At 33.9% G+C, this 16052-nt stretch overlaps 1 protein-coding gene across 2 annotated transcripts in view; it reads right to left on the bottom strand.

Moving 5' to 3' along the window:
• Positions 1 to 15537, bottom strand: part of ADAMTS6 (ADAM metallopeptidase with thrombospondin type 1 motif 6) — a 137014-nt gene extending 121477 nt beyond the window's left edge. The window contains exons 1-6 of one of the 2 annotated variants that reach the window (XM_053931626.1): positions 15441 to 15537; positions 14355 to 14719; positions 7867 to 8035; positions 2512 to 2729; positions 1913 to 1996; positions 1279 to 1424 (exon numbers count right to left, since the gene is read on the bottom strand). In XM_053931626.1, coding sequence (XP_053787601.1) covers positions 1279 to 1424; positions 1913 to 1996; positions 2512 to 2729; positions 7867 to 8035; positions 14355 to 14719; positions 15441 to 15537 — 1079 coding nt within the window. The remainder of the gene's footprint in view (positions 1 to 1278; positions 1425 to 1912; positions 1997 to 2511; positions 2730 to 7866; positions 8036 to 14354; positions 14720 to 15440) is intronic. The other variant, XM_053931627.1, reaches the window with a different exon arrangement.
• Between the last annotated feature and the right edge of the window lie 515 nt (positions 15538 to 16052).

Below are 16052 nucleotides of genomic sequence, written 5' to 3'. Positions count from 1 at the left end.
TTCAAAAGTCCTAGTCAAGGAATTACTTATAGGCACAAAACTGATCATAAACAAAAGTCTTTGTGAAAAATTAAGACCTTAGAATGCAACTATTTTATTTCTCATTGCATTTGATTTATTTGTATTAGAGTTTAATCTTTTTTTTACACTTCTTAAAATCTAAAAGCTTTCTGAGTTACTCAAACATTTAAGCACTCTGATTTTTACTATGTACTATTTATATACTATTGTACATAATTATATCTTAAATATTAATGAAAATGCATGCAAGTGATTCACTAGCTTCTATTTCCTCTCAAAAATAAAAAGATTTGTTCATTATGCAAAACAAAACCAAGGAAAAACACCACCTCCCTCAGGAAAAAATAAACTTCCACAAATTTTATGCAAAATTATACAAAAGATGCATTCTTTTAATCAGTATTTAAATTTTTCTGCAGTGAATGCAATGATTCCAAAATAGGTTACATGCAAAGCAGTACAGAATTTGTCCTGGAAAGCAGAAATCATAATAAAAAGATCCTAATCAAAATTAGAGCTGATGCACCTGCTGTGACTTAAACAAAACTAAAAAGAATAACTGGTATCCTTAAATAAGAGTGAGACTTATTTTCTATTAAAGTACAGTTGCCTACACCAAACTGCAAAGGGACTGACACAAATGCCTTTATCAGGATCACAAATTACAGTGCAGGTTATGTTGAATTCATCACAGTAACAGTGAAGTAGAAGCAAACAAATGAGCACATATGCAAGATTTGAAACTACCTATTAAAATTGTCAGTTCTCATCTTAATTAAGCATAATAAATCAAACCAGCTACAAAGCAGAGCCTCATATTGCTGGAATCTGCAAGAACCTGTTTTCAGAGAAACACTATTACACTAGTTGAAGTTCCGGCTTGAAATTCTTACAAAAACACTTTACATGGTTAACAATACATTTTTCATTCTGTTTTGTTCTCTGTGATCTCAAGAAATCTTTTCAAATATTAAAGTACAAAATGTTCAATAGGATCCATATTTTCTACTGTAATACTTTGTATTGGCAATTATGAAGGGAAAACAACAGCAGAAGCAAGTGATTTGCAGATCTTTTCCAAATTCTTTATCTTAACTTTAATAATCTGATATATTTAAGACAAGACATCTATTAATTTTCCTCCTTTAAGGTTACCTACCAAATATATTATTTTGCAACTAGCCTCTAGACATATATACGCTAAGAACAAGAAAGCTACAAGAAATAAAATAAACACAATACTTATAATGACCATACCTAGTAATAAGAACCGCATTATCATGGTGGGCAATCCCATTTTCTGGAATGGTGTTTCCATCACTTTGGTGGGAGAGAATGGATTTCTGCCACTTACAGAAGCTATCGAGGGACTTGTCTGCATGGTGGTTTATCTCCAAGTTTGGCTGCAATACAACATGCATACCAGAAATGTTCCAAACAAATTACTAAGGTCAGTTGTTAAGCCTTTTGAAAACTAAAATGGGACTATAATTAGAAGCAGTGGTTTCTAGGAATAAAATCTTCTTGCCAAATTTTATTTCTGTAAAATCTGACCCCAAGTTCAGCTGTGTACCACTGAACCATCATTCTTTCTGCTCCAACTTTAATAATAATTTTGTCAATAGAGAAAAAAAAATTAAAATACAGTTCTAAAAATAAAACTGACATCCCCGAAGGTGAAATAATAGTCACCTGAAGTAAGAATACATATATTTGAGATGATACATGAGGAATATTCCTTTGAACTGCTTCATCTTGATTAAAGTAGTGAAAAATTACGATAGGTTTTGTACTCAGAGGCAGCCACTTCAAGCTATAATTAATAACTCTATATTATGCAGTAATGTAATTTGTATTTCACAGGTATAAAGCTTAGCACAACAGCTCTTACCTGATCTTCAGTGAGGACAATCAAACGTGTCACTATAATATTCACAACGTTTCCTAGACTGGAATCACGATAAAGTTTGGCAACCTGACCTCCAGAAAATAAGAAAAGGCACAAAGTCAGACAAGAAACACTACTTGCTTCCTAAATGGTTAAAAATTAATCCAATTTCCTCATGTAGTTCCATAATGTAAAGTACCATTGTCACCTAAATACAAGTTTTTTTTTTTTTGACTAAAAAATGACCATTCAGTTAAAATGAACCCTTTTTGAGTCACACTTTTCAGTTGAAACTGTTTATACCTTGTTTCATAGTTCATCCAGCACGAGCATTTAGAGTGTTGATGTAAGCAGAATAGAATTCTATAATCTGAATGTAATTATTTGAATTCAAAATTAAAGACAACAATTTAAAAGTGATCACAACATACTTCTTGACATTTTTCCAAAATTCCCAAGATTTCCAGTATTTAAACTATTAATCTCTGCAAGCCAGTACTTATATTAAAGCATTCTTCATGGTAGTAAATAAACATTTGACAAGTCCATTATCATTTCAGTACATACGTATTGATACGAACACAGAGAAGGATGAAACTTACAATATTCATTACACTCAAAATGTAGTGTTCAATGTCTTTGCGACCATGGTATCCCACCATCATTTTGTCTGCTACTACCAGCGTTTCCACAAACCGTTCAAGGCTTACAGATCTCTTCTGTCGACTATGACTACTTAGTGTGCCATTGACTGGAAGTGAAGCTGGAAAAGCAGATGCATCATTCATCCACCAAGGTTTGCCACTTCTCGTGAGGTCTTCTAGGAAACAAAACAATTAAATACTTGAGAGGGAGTCACTAGCAAAACTCATTCAAATGCAGCTGGCTTATGTTGAGATTGCCAACTCCAAGGTTCTAGCAAAGAAGTCTTTCTTGAGGCAAAGAAAAATTAAACTTCTTTATTTTCTAAATTATTTTAAACTAACTTATATTATGGAGAGCCAACTTTGAGCACCAATAATCTCAACTCTGCTTGATTTTGAATTAGGATGAAAAAGCAACAATCCTCTCTTAATAAATCTGATTTTGCATATTCATGTTACTATTAAAGATTAGTTATAATTAACCACAAGAACACATGAGAATTTTAAGAATAAGAACAAGACAGCTGTAACCTCTGGGAAAAAAAATACTATAAATCAAAAATTCAAAATTAATGTAAAAGTTATCAAAATTTACTAAGGAATTAAACATGCTCATAAAACACTAAAAAGCTTTTCATCTCCTGCAAAAATCTGTAATTTTTAGTCAATTAGAATCAATTACATGCCGAAAATTAATCAATTTTCTCTTCAGAAAGTTATCAGATTATATTTTATCTACCTTGCAAATTGACTGTAATAGAAAGTTTTAAATGGTCTGACATGGGATAATTGCCGTAGTTATTTCAACACAAATTTCAGTTCAAATATGTTGTTTTGCTTTCAGGTAAATATATAGAAGAATATTTCTTGTGTGCAAGAGATAAATTATTTAAAAATTCAAAGAGCTGTAATTACTGGCAAAACAAACATTACAAGATGACTTTGAATTCTAATCCCTGTCCTCAGGCCAAAATTGAATCCATCCTTCCCTACAAAGGAAGGGAAGGATGAATTCAATTTTTCTGCTTTTTTAGTGTGTATCATATTTCCATAAGAGACAACAAAGATCTCAAGCTAAAGTTTAGCAAAGTATATTGTTAGTCTGGTTTTAACTAAGTAGGATTTCAAAATATCCATGTTATTCTTGGTATTTACAGAGGAGCACAAGAACATTAATAGATACATTTATAGCTGTCTGAACAGGATTGCTCAAATGAGCAATTTTCTTGCATCATTACTTCTACTAAAACAGGGTCAGCTAAAGGATGAGTAGAGATAGAACCAGTAGCTCCCATAAAAAAACAATGCTTTATGCAAGTCAGCTAAGCACACTGATTTCAAAGAGGAAAACTACACCACAAAGAATGTATGCTCAGGTCAAAACAAGAAATACAAACCTTCAGCATTCCTACTGTTGCAGTGTTTCTTAATTTTTGAGGCTACAGTATTGGCTCTAAAAGGCGCATATTTTAGAAAAGTCAAAAAATTTAAGTAAACCTGGTAGTTATAAAAAGACCAGTAATAAAATTGTCCTCATTCTGCAATGGGTATAATTTATTCTAAAAAAACCCTGTACAAAGTATTAAAGCCTGGTTTGGATTCTATAATGACTACTAAACTTTCTCCTGTTTTTCACCTCTATTCTAGAAAATTCAAAGTTGCTTGAATTGTTCAAAAATTTTCATCTCATTTAAACAGTGTCTTAGAAATGTCTGGAATTTTTCTCTGACAGCTACTGTACTCATTTTTTTTAAATTCACTCTTTTTCAAATAACAAACGCTGATGGTTTCTGATGCTCTTGGCGTACAAGATGTATTTTACTGCTTCCACATTAACTCAAAATTTTCACTCAAAATGCAAACTATTCTAAACATTTAAAAATTACTGATTTCAAGTATAAAACTTTCAGAGGAAAAAAAAATGTTATTTTGGAATCATCTTCATACTATCTTTCAAACAAAGGTCTCAGAGGACTCCATAAGAACAACCATATCTCATTTTCTTGTCAGATGAGAAGCTTAGGCTTCAGCTGATCTCAAAATTATACAAATGATAAAATATATCAATAAATAAAGATATACAATTTATTTAGTGAAAATAGCTACATGGCAACTTACATCATTCTTTCACTATACTCATAAGTTAAAAAAGAAAAAATTAAACTCCATTAACATTGAACATAATTATAATGAAGTAAGAAAAGGTAAAAATAAATGGAAAAATAAAGAAAAAAAAACACAGAAAAATACTATAATTGATCCCAAAATAATTACTGCAGAAGAGTGAAATTAGGTTTTAAACTGCAACCGAAGAGAAATCCAAACCCATGTAGACATGGAGTTCACAACTACTGTACACAAGTTTTCCTAAGTCAGTCATCTAAAATATTGGGGGGTGGTCAAGGTAGAAAGAAAGAAGCACAAATAGAAAAATATCTCAAAATGCAATAGCAAGCTTCTTATGTTAAATGCAACTATGACAATATTTCAAAGCAAAACATTATGCTGTTTTTTCTAAATATTTTAGCATCATTATTTCATGCATCTAGCAAGCTTTTATTCCATTTTAGAATATACTGACTGTAAAGTCTGACACAAGTGAAATCAATATATAAATCAAAAAATAGTAGAACTATCCAGAAATAATCTGCCACTCTGCAACTTTCATATCAATTTCTGTTGTTTCTCAACCCTATACAAATACAGCATTTTGCAAGTTAATCCAGTGGTCTCAAACCCATTGAAGCAATTGGAATTTGGCAGTGGAAGACTTCTTATCAAAGCCTTAGTGATTTCAGCTGTATTTAATAAAACATAATTATTTGGTGACAGTACGTACATGAAACACAAATTCAACATTTTATATTTTGAACATTTTTTTGTTTAAATGCTTAAAATCTAATTTAATTTATGAAAATGTATCCTGTGCTCTCATCTGATTCTCCATGCCTCTCCGATTCTGCTCTTGTATTAGCTACCATAATTCTACCATTGTCTATGAAGTAGGCCATCGCTTACTGATCCCAGTCAATTCTGATCATGCTTTCACCAAATTTTGAACTCCATTTTCTATTTTATTATTGTCATTTTTCTCAGAAAGCTCAGAAACTACACTCCTCTTGTCTCTATCAACACTTCAATATCCTGACTATTTCCCTGATGGAGAAGAGGTACAAAATAAACTAGGTTACAGCAGGGGAAACTTGACAAACAATGAATAGTGGCACAGTTTCTCAGGCAGACTCCTCCCTGCATAGAATATTAAAAAAACTGTTCAGCAGGTAAAGTAAAAATCAGTCTCCAGACAAAATAAATCATATGCTGCTAAAAGGTGGTTACAGCTTTGTTACATTTGCATTTTAAACCACAAAATTAGACTGTTCAAAACTTCCAAAATCAGTCAAATTACCTAAATATCACTGAATACCTGGATTTAATCCTTGGGTGTGAAAGCTGCAAAACTGAAAATTAATATTTTACTTTATTTTTTAGCTTTTTTTTTTTTTTTTTTAGGTATTTCAGGATGCTCTGTATGCCATTTGCCTTTAAGATAAAGCTGCAACAGTGATCAGAAAATTAGTTTTAAGTCTTTGGTACCCATGAGGGTAAAACAGAATGTCATCCGGAAAAGCAAGACCTTGCAGTCTTGGCAGAGAGTGAATTTTTTTTAACATTTTAATGGAGTGGAAATAGTATGCAGAACAACAGGAAAAGGAGAAACTGAGATGAATGAGCATCATAATATTCTCAGGCTTGTATAAAGCAGTGCTTTAGTACTTCAACAATTAAGGACTTCAGGCTATGAAAGCTCAGGGAATGCACAGGAGCTTCCAAGAAAAAAGGTACCATCAGTTATACTAAGTAATAAATGCTAAATATTATACCATGTTTTACAAAAAATGCATGCAAGATATATAGCTCTGATCAACCTGTGGTCCATGTGACAGATACCAACCAGAATAACAACCTGATAAAAGTAGCTGCCTCTGCTTCATGGCTTGGAGTAGCATGACTTCTAAGCATTACTCTAGAAGACAAGATCCAACAGAGCCCAATATCCTTTATTTTTGTAGGGATATAATAATGGTGAAAATTACATGTCCCTACATTTCAAATCCTTCCACTTATTTCAAGCAGCTTAAGTGACAGCTCTCCCAGCAAAATGAACATATACCAGTACCCTTATTTTACAATCAGTTAGCAGGCAGTAACATTTAAGAGATTTGTTTCACAATATTATAAGCATTTACATTGAATAATGCTCTCAAACTAAAACAGAAATTACACACAGGAAGTCTGATATTCCATAAGCACAATTAACTGAAACACTCAAGAAAAAGCTATCTCCCAAGAATGGGATCTTGCAGAAAATCGGTACTGTAAGCTTAGACAGCTGGTGCCACTAAACATTATAAACTCCAAGGGAAGCTAAAATAAATTACATCAATGAACAATGATATGATTTTATTTTACTGTCAGTCTGCCCCATGCACTGAATTTCATGGAATAAAACTGCCTAGGACTGAACTATTAAGAATAAGCTATTACTGAAATATAAACAATTGACAAGGTTAGAACATCTTTCTAGCATGTTAAAAAATTACTTCTGTGCTCTTAAAAAACTTGTCAGATTTACTGCATGCTGTCTTCAAGAAGTTAGTTTTCAGTTTAATCAAGGATTGTGTCAGAGTACTTGAAACATATATCTGTAAGGGTTAAAACTACTTTACAAGGAAAATATCTCTCCATCAAAACTATATAATCCTGCCCATAAGGCACAGGTAAATCACATACTTGACTATAATGGAATAATGTCAACAAACTGGACCAAAAAACAGTACCAAAACCCTATAAACCTCCATAAAGAAGAAAGATATGGACTCAGTTCCAAATGTATTGATAATCATAATGCTGACATATTTATTGCATATCAAGTTTCTTCAAATGAGAATGAACACATACTAAACACTGAGCTGTAATAAGTAGTCATTCAAGCACACTTTCCTGTTGGGAAATGAAGTACATTCATACACATTTTGAGGAACCCTGCACTCATTTCTACCACTGTACACAATACAAGCATAAAACAAGACTTACTCCTGCTGTCTTAGTTTTTGAAATACACTATATTCTCAATCTGAATCTGGAAAAAAAGGAAAATCAAAACTACTTTTCAACAAGACATTACATCACCCAAAAGGAAGATTCTCATAGCTACATTCTTCCCTACATCTTAAATGTGAAACAAGCAAGACATTAAAATGCATCTCAAGTTACCGTTTTTTAAAAGGAATGACACTCATTCGTGTTTACCTGAGACTCCACAGTGACTGTGATCATAGAGGTGCTGCTGGTGCATGGTAGATTTTTTGTATATAACATGAGGTTGACCATTCTCATAATTATAGTTACTAGAATCTTCTGTTATATTTCTTAAAGGCTCAATAAAATACTCATCATCTTCTGTAGCAATGACTCCATGCTTAAAGAAGAAGATAAGAAAACAAAAGCTTACAACAGACAATATGGAACTACTATCACAAAACTTAACTTTAGAAAACGTTCTCTGAAGAAATCCACAGCTAGAAGCTAATACATAAAACAGTGCATGAGCCAGCTCTCGTCTGCTGATTTAGTATGAGCAGAGTAGGTGCCTTTAAACAATACAGTAAGAAAAAAAACCTATCACTGTCCTATTTGTGGAGAACTTTGACTTTTTTTTTGGTAGACGCAGTTAAAAAAAGCAAGAGGTATTCTCAGACTATTACAAATAATCTCTTCACAGAGATATTCTGAAATGACATGATTCATGTTCATTAAAAATTACATCAAGCCAAAATGGCCTTGCTCTAATGCAGGTCCAATATCCCTCTGTGATGCCACACTGCTAGATGCTTAAAGCCAAGTACTTCATCAAAGACAAACACCATGAAGGATTAATTTTGGAACACATATTCAAAGAAAGCATTTTTATTTTACATCCAGACACAATCCCAAAACTGAGCTAGTTAATAGAAATAAAATTATTCATATTAACTTAAGTTACGCTGTCTACAAAGCATTTATTCCATAAAAACTGTTGCCATAAATCTAGTAAATAAGAGTTATTGCAGACTGTACACTAGACCTCATTCTCCATAACAAATGAATATTTCTTTTCCTCATACTGCAGTGCAGAATAGTAGATATTCTATTCTCATAACTTTCACATTTGTTAACTCAGCTTCTTCCAAACAGGAAGTGGTTTATGGAAGAAAGGGGAGATTTTGGGCCAACTATGCAATTTCCTGAACCTTCAGCAATTAAAACTGAACTTTAGCAGAAAATCCAGGTTTTGGATCCTTTCAGATATAGAAATATTGGGGAATAAGCCCTGACAGACTTCTACACCAATGTTTGTGAAATAAAAAAGTTCTGATACTCATATGTAGAAAATTCTGAATGTACAAACTTTCTACACGGGGAAGAGCTTTCCATCACACAGAGGCCTGGAAGCAGGAACTGCTACATTCATATTCTGACTTAATGAATCACAAATTTCTACCACACCTTTCATCTGTAAAACATGTACTACACATGAATCTTTTTTAAGACCTCTATGATCAGTCATAAGACCACTTGCTCCATATCTGCTCTAAAAATCATAAAGCTGTTTTCAAAGATCAGAACTTGTCTTTGTACTCTTGATCACAGCTCTTGTCCTGCCACTGTTTTGTACATAAAATGCCTACTGTTCTTCACTTCTGAAACAACAATATAAAACCTACAAAATAAAAAATCCTATGTAATACGTCAGAAACAAGTGTTTTCCAAATAGAACTCTATTATAAATGGTGAAAATATATGTATGAACAGACTGCAGCTTTCCGTTACTCAATCATTACATTGTGAATACAAAAAGAAGTGTTCCTCTTCAGTGGTATTTTTTGCTACTAACTCGATTATTAACTCAGAAGGTAACATCAGGTCTAAATTCACTTGGAAGATGCCAGTATCAAATGCCTCTTACAATGCCTTCTTGTAACTTTAAGTCTAAGATTTTACTAGAAAATAAATTATTTACTGGTATTGAATATAAAATATTTAAACAGTATTGAAAATATAAACCAAATTGTAACTGGGCTTGCCAGATGTGAAGAAAGAACCTTGACAGTTTGGACTGCATCCAGTCTGCATGTCAGACATCTGGGTTCAAGTGAATCCTGAGCCATTGTAAGCTCTGGTATTATGTTCCCTAAGGAAGAGAGTCCTGCGGAGTGGTTCTGGCCAACACCATCAGGCTGTCTGCCTCATGCCAAACCTGAGAAGACAGAGGTACCATCCAATCTGTGGCACTGTCTCTGAGTCAGAGTGGGTCCTAACTTGAATTCCTACAGAATATACATCCTTCCTGTCTGTACTCAAGTCTAGCCATGTTTGCAAGCCTAAGCACAAAAGAGATATATCAGATACTGAAACTGATAATTATAAGTGGCAAGATTACCTCAGCAGAACTGAGTTAATTCAGATATCATAAACACTTAATTGCAGCATTAATTACCGATACAAATTGCATACTTGCTCCTGCAAATAACTAAAGAATATCTGCAAACAATGGTCACAGTTCCTTCAGGTATCAGCAGTGAAGACAGTAAGGACAGCATCACCACTTCTTCCAATGCCTAGCTGATATCAGATCCCATTTTCCCAAATGCTATGGTGCTTAAGAAAAGACATTTTAATAAAACTTAGTTAAGGAACTGCAAATAAATGTTAACATAGATCTACAAGCAGGTAGTGAAAGCATGTGTGGCCAGTTGCTGCAGTCAGATGAGAGATTCACTTAGCACTGGAAACACAATGACTCTGCATATGCAAATATGCATTTATGCATCTACCTATGCCAGGCTTGTGCTTCCCATAATTTAGCAGTGGAAGAACAAAACTTCTTCCAGTGCTAAATTGATGCAAGTGGTCTTTATGAATCACAGTGATTCAACAGTGAAATGACTGCTTTTTAAGAAGCAGTCTGAATACTTCAACTAAAAAGTACCTTGGTGATGGCCAGCGTATATTCTAGGTTTCAAAAATCCATCTGGCTAGAGATACTCGCATTGTTTATGTATTCAGCAATACCTGATTAATACATAGTGGGAAATATACTATTATATCCAAACCAACATTCTAAATACCAGCTTTGATTTATAATCCACTATCTGCGGAAAACAAAACATCCGTTGAAAAACGAGTTTGAAATAATGCCCATTTAATGCATTAAAATGAATTAATTTTCATTTTCTTAAGTGTTGCTATTGTATTTTAACAGTTCATAAATTAAACTTCTGCTCTAAAGCATCAGCAATATCATTAAGACATAAGAATGACCAGAAAAGGTTTTGACATAATACCATGGATATAAGAAACAAGCTGAATGCACCAAGTATGTTACTACAAGGAACATTCCCAAGATTATTATCTAAAACAGATTGTTTGAGGTTCTGTGTTATCCAATCCCACTACAGACTGCCAACTCATGCTAACATATACAAGGTCTGGTTCCAGCATTTTGACATGCTCAGACAAATCTGTGAATCCACATGGAGTTCCCCTGAATTTCTGAAAAAGAATCTTTTTCTGTCAGGCTGTCCAGCCAGGGCCTTAACCTCCTTCAGATGGGGGACATCCATCAGTTGCAAAAACAAACTGAATTAGTGGGGACAAGTAAGCACATGTCTTTTCCACACAGCACTATAGTTTCACAATTTTTCCATGCCTTGAATCTTTTTAGGCTTTATGCTTTATCCATCTTTAATATAAAGTACTAGTAAGGCAAACCTCTGAAAACGAGTCAGTGTTGTTCAGTATGTCAACAGCTGGCTATACACTATGATTTTATAATTGAGGAAAAAGATTGCATTAACTTACTGTGCTCCCAAAAATGAAAAAAATAGTGACCTGGCCTGAGAGAGCACATCATGGAATCTAAGAAAAACTTAAAACCAGGATAGGAACAGCTTGTATATAATTTTCTAAATACTGATGTACTGCAAAAACAGATGAATATCAAAGATAGCCCTAAAGACACTGATAAAGAATTATTTCATATACAGTCAAAAATACCATAGCATATGTAAATTATGATCCATAAAACTAGATGTATTCTTTAGAGTACAAATGGCTTTCAAATGAACTAATTCTTAAGAAAAATATTAGTAATTTATAAATATATGTATTTAGGAATACATGAAGCAAACATTAAGTCTTCCAGCAAAATAATTCCCCACTGAAAAAGTAAGCTCATGCTCTTAAGCCACAGTCACCTACCTGTGCCTTCTTTATCATTTCTGTTTGGATTGAGATAACTGTGTTGTCCAGCACAAACATTAGCAATGCATAAATTTCACATACATGGAAATACTGCATGTTTTACATTAACCATTTACTGGAGACCACAGTAGCCTCAAAATAGTTCCTACTACTGACCTTTTCAGCCCAAAATTGCAATATTTTCTACCATGCAAAACTTGTTTGAGCACTCAGTTAAGAGCTTTGACACCTGGCAGAGGACAAAGGTGAGTCAAAATGAAAAAAGTTTGGGTTTTGCTTCATTCCATTACTGAGGGCTCCAGAACTTCTCTGACATTTGCTCCTCCCAGAGTCAGCCAAATGCCTTTCCCCTGAGGTGAAGTTCCTCTCTCTTCAGCTAGTCTACCACCATTTCTTTTTGCCTTTCCTTAAGTAAGAAATAGTCAGCTTAGAAAATGCCTCAGACTGGTTGACCTAACATCCAAAGTCCCTAAAATGCTGCTCATTGTAAGCTCTTTACTACAGTAAACATGAGTTTGGAAGCCAGCAAGTCTGTGGACAAGACCTTCAATTAAGGCTGCCTTAACACCTGAAAGACACACATAAGGACTGACAACAACCACAGCCACTGATGATGATGATGGTTTAACTGGGAAACACTCTACACAAAAGTTAACTTACAAACTCAAAGTTAACATACTGACAACTAGAACCATAAGTAACCTCACTCCAGCAAAATGGACAGCAAAATGGACAGCCTAGGGGCAAAGGAAAAACAAGCAATGTCACCTCAGGGTGTCAGGCACAGAAGAGAAAAAAAAGATTCTGCTTCCTTATGACATCTTCACTACTTTTTAGAAAAAAAGAAGTGACATAAGGAGCAACAGATGGGAAAAGACGATAGAAAAATACAGGCTATTTTGTTCTTCTTCCCACCTTTATTTTCCTAACATGAAAGGAAAACGAGTCAGCTATGGCAAGGGCAGGAGTTCTTGGCTCATTCCCCTAGCCAAGGTAAAAGAGGAACTGAAATGGGATCACCATGGCACTTACTGCAGTCTCTCCAAGGGGACCAACTAGTCTGTGCATCAATTAGCATGCAGCAATTAGCATTAAAAGGCTTGCAGCCTCTTTTAAATAAATGAGTCCTGAAAAAAGGGACTTTGTCTCCATCATATTTTTAGCTGAAAAGAATTCAAGCAAAGATGGCATGCACTAGCTTTGAAGTCTGAATAACTGTGACCAGAGGGGGAGGAAAAACTATTATGTGGAAACTGCAATCAAAGTGAAATTTGTACTAAATTCAGACCTATCTGCTATTAGTCTACGTGAACCAAACTGTAATATCACACTCAATGGAACATCATTTTAACTCCATTTCTTTGAAATGTTCACTTAGCACTGGAAATCCCCATTAAATATTTTTCTTCAGGAATACTCTGAAATGTTAAACTAGCCTGTTATCAGGCATATCACAAGTAGTTGGGTGTAATGCAACCTATCTAGGTCTGAAACAGCTGGCTATTTTTTGTAACATCCCAAGACGCATTATTCAATAGCACTTCCAAGGAAAAATGGTTTAGCAATTCTGTGATCTGTAATCTTTTTTTTTTAACTTAGCAATCAGTTCGATCTGCCTATTCTGAAGAAGATCAACTAGCATTCTACCATAATAAAAACCAGAATGAAAAACCATAATATATATGTATATTTTTACTAGAGTAAACACAGGCTCTTTATTTAATGTTTCATAGTCATGCCTTTCGATTTTAGTACTTTGTTACTCAATAGTAAAAAAGTTACTATTTTTATTTCTTTGCATTCATTTTCTAATTTCTTTTTCCATGCATGTACAACTGTCCTGTGATCAAAAGATCACCAGTAAGAGAAGAGATGAGAATAAATTAGGTAAGAATTTCTAATTCTACTTCTAAATGCAAAGTTTATAATTTGTAAACAAAATCTTTCTTGTAAAAAAGTTATGTAATTACTTTCTGATGCTATTACTTGCTAAAGACTTTTCATGTTTTGAATTCATAGCAATGATCATGTCTGCACCAAGCAATTCATCTTCCTTTATTTACTTAGTTTTTAAACCCAAATACTCAAAGACAGTGGGTATTCAGTCCAATCAACATCTCTCTGTAGAGATTCAGTATCCCGGAGGATCTAGTGTTTCTTCCTCCCTGCCCCTTGAGCTTGGAAGGCTCTTACAACTGTAAAGATCTCAGCACAGATATAATCCTGCAACCCTAGTGTAGAGACACTATAAACACTACAGAGGTTGCCTGCTAGAAGACTACAGAATTGAGTCTCATTACTAATATTAAGCTTGAGAAACTGACATCTACTTTTCCCCAGGACCTAGGTCAGGTTTTAGGGATTTTCTGCATCTTCCTGTCTACTTGCTTCCCACAGGGACTCGAAAAACTGAAAGATATGCCAATTTAATTCTTCTTCTGTAATTTAAAAGGGACAAGCACACTATTATACTATAACATGTAATACGGACTTACCAGACCATTGCAGTTGCTTAAGGCCACTTTAGTTGTACTGTGTTGGTCTTGCAAATATCCTGTGTAATGACAGTGGTCTAAGAAATCATGCTTCCATTGCGGTCCATCTTTCCCCCAGTACTCTACTGTAAAATGTCTGGACACCAAATCTGTGTTGAGAGTCAGGTTTAAATGAAAGTGCTTGCCATAGGCAGAAAGTTTAAAAAATAATTTAGATGCTGCCAGTTCTTGGTCATAAGGGTCTGTGCTCCTCCTCCTTCTTGAGGGTTTAGGATTTTTCACAGTAAAGCTGAGGAAGGCTCCATTTTGATCAACCCTTATTGGGATTGTTAGTTGGTAGTGTTCAAGGTAAGACAGGAATTCCTCTTTGTAATCAATCACAAGGTAAGACAGTCCAGGGAGTGGGCATAGAAGAGAAGAAAATATAACAGGAAACAACAAGTAGTAGCATAAACATAGACCATTTTTGGGTAAATTTCATCACTCTCATGAGTAAAAGTCACCTTCAGGTAAGTGCACAATGCAGCATTTTACAAAATAAAATAAAACATTATTTTCTTTCTTTGTAAGTCATGAAAATGTATTTGATTTCCTATTAATTTGCTTATCACTTTGGAAATAGAAAAGTTTTTTTAATACCTATCTTTTCCTATTTACCAAAAATATGTAAATAATTGGGGCTAATTTAAGAAGGGCATATTTTTCCCAGAGCTACTATTCAAAGACAAAAGCTACAAAATCCACTTGCAATAATACAAACAGTAGTAATGAAAAGGATTATATTGTAAAAACAAGATTACATTCTTACTTCCTAGTCTAAAAGCATGTTAATTTTATCATGGCAAGTCTCTCAAATATTATCAAGTATGTTTTATGAGATTTAATTTGCAAGGCTTTCCTACAGTTAAAAGTAGACAGAGAGAAATCAGAACAAGGAAATTTTATCTGTATGAAAATTAATCATGATAAAAGTAAAAGCAGAGTCCAGATGAGCTCATGAATTATATAAATGTGGTTTAGAAAATATTACAAAAATACAATGCAAAAATACATGCTTCTTGCCAGCTACAGAGATCAGACCCCTACCTTGAGAACTGTATGAAAGCCTGCTGTTACTGAGAAATTCCGATGAAACCATGACTAGGCTCAAAATCCATGTCCACGTCTTCCAAAAAATTTCCATAATTTAGAAAAACCAGAAAGTTCTTTTTTCTTTCTCCTTGGAGATCTACCTGTGTGCTATAGAGTTAACTTCACTCCAGAATCGCACCATAACAGGTATATTTATTTTATACTACTTTCTAATTAACTATAGGATGTTCCACTTTCTGGACAGGTACTTTCTTCTATAGCTGCAGTCATTTTCTCAATTCAAAGCAAGTATTTGTAAGATTCCTTAAGATATGAGACAGATGTTAGATTGGATAGTTACTGAAATTGCTCCATTTCTTTTCCTGAAAAACAGAAGAATATGAGTCAAGGCAAATTCTTCCTATTAAAACAGATCTATGCTGTAAAATATTAAGCCATGACAGTGGCTTATTACACAGGGTAATATTTTGAAATAATATTCAGTATCAATTTTATGGTTACATCCAAGGTCACAATCTTACAGAAAGAAAAAAACAGAAAAAGAGTTACCATTAACCTTGAAAAGCAGATCCATACAGCCTATGATGGACTTACCAACTTCATGTT

The sequence above is a fragment of the Vidua chalybeata genome, chromosome Z, assembly GCF_026979565.1.
Source record: "Vidua chalybeata isolate OUT-0048 chromosome Z, bVidCha1 merged haplotype, whole genome shotgun sequence".
Classification (NCBI taxonomy): Eukaryota; Metazoa; Chordata; class Aves; order Passeriformes; family Viduidae; genus Vidua; species Vidua chalybeata.
Note: the sequence above shows the minus strand (reverse complement) of the source record. Positions and strands in the feature narration are given on the sequence as shown.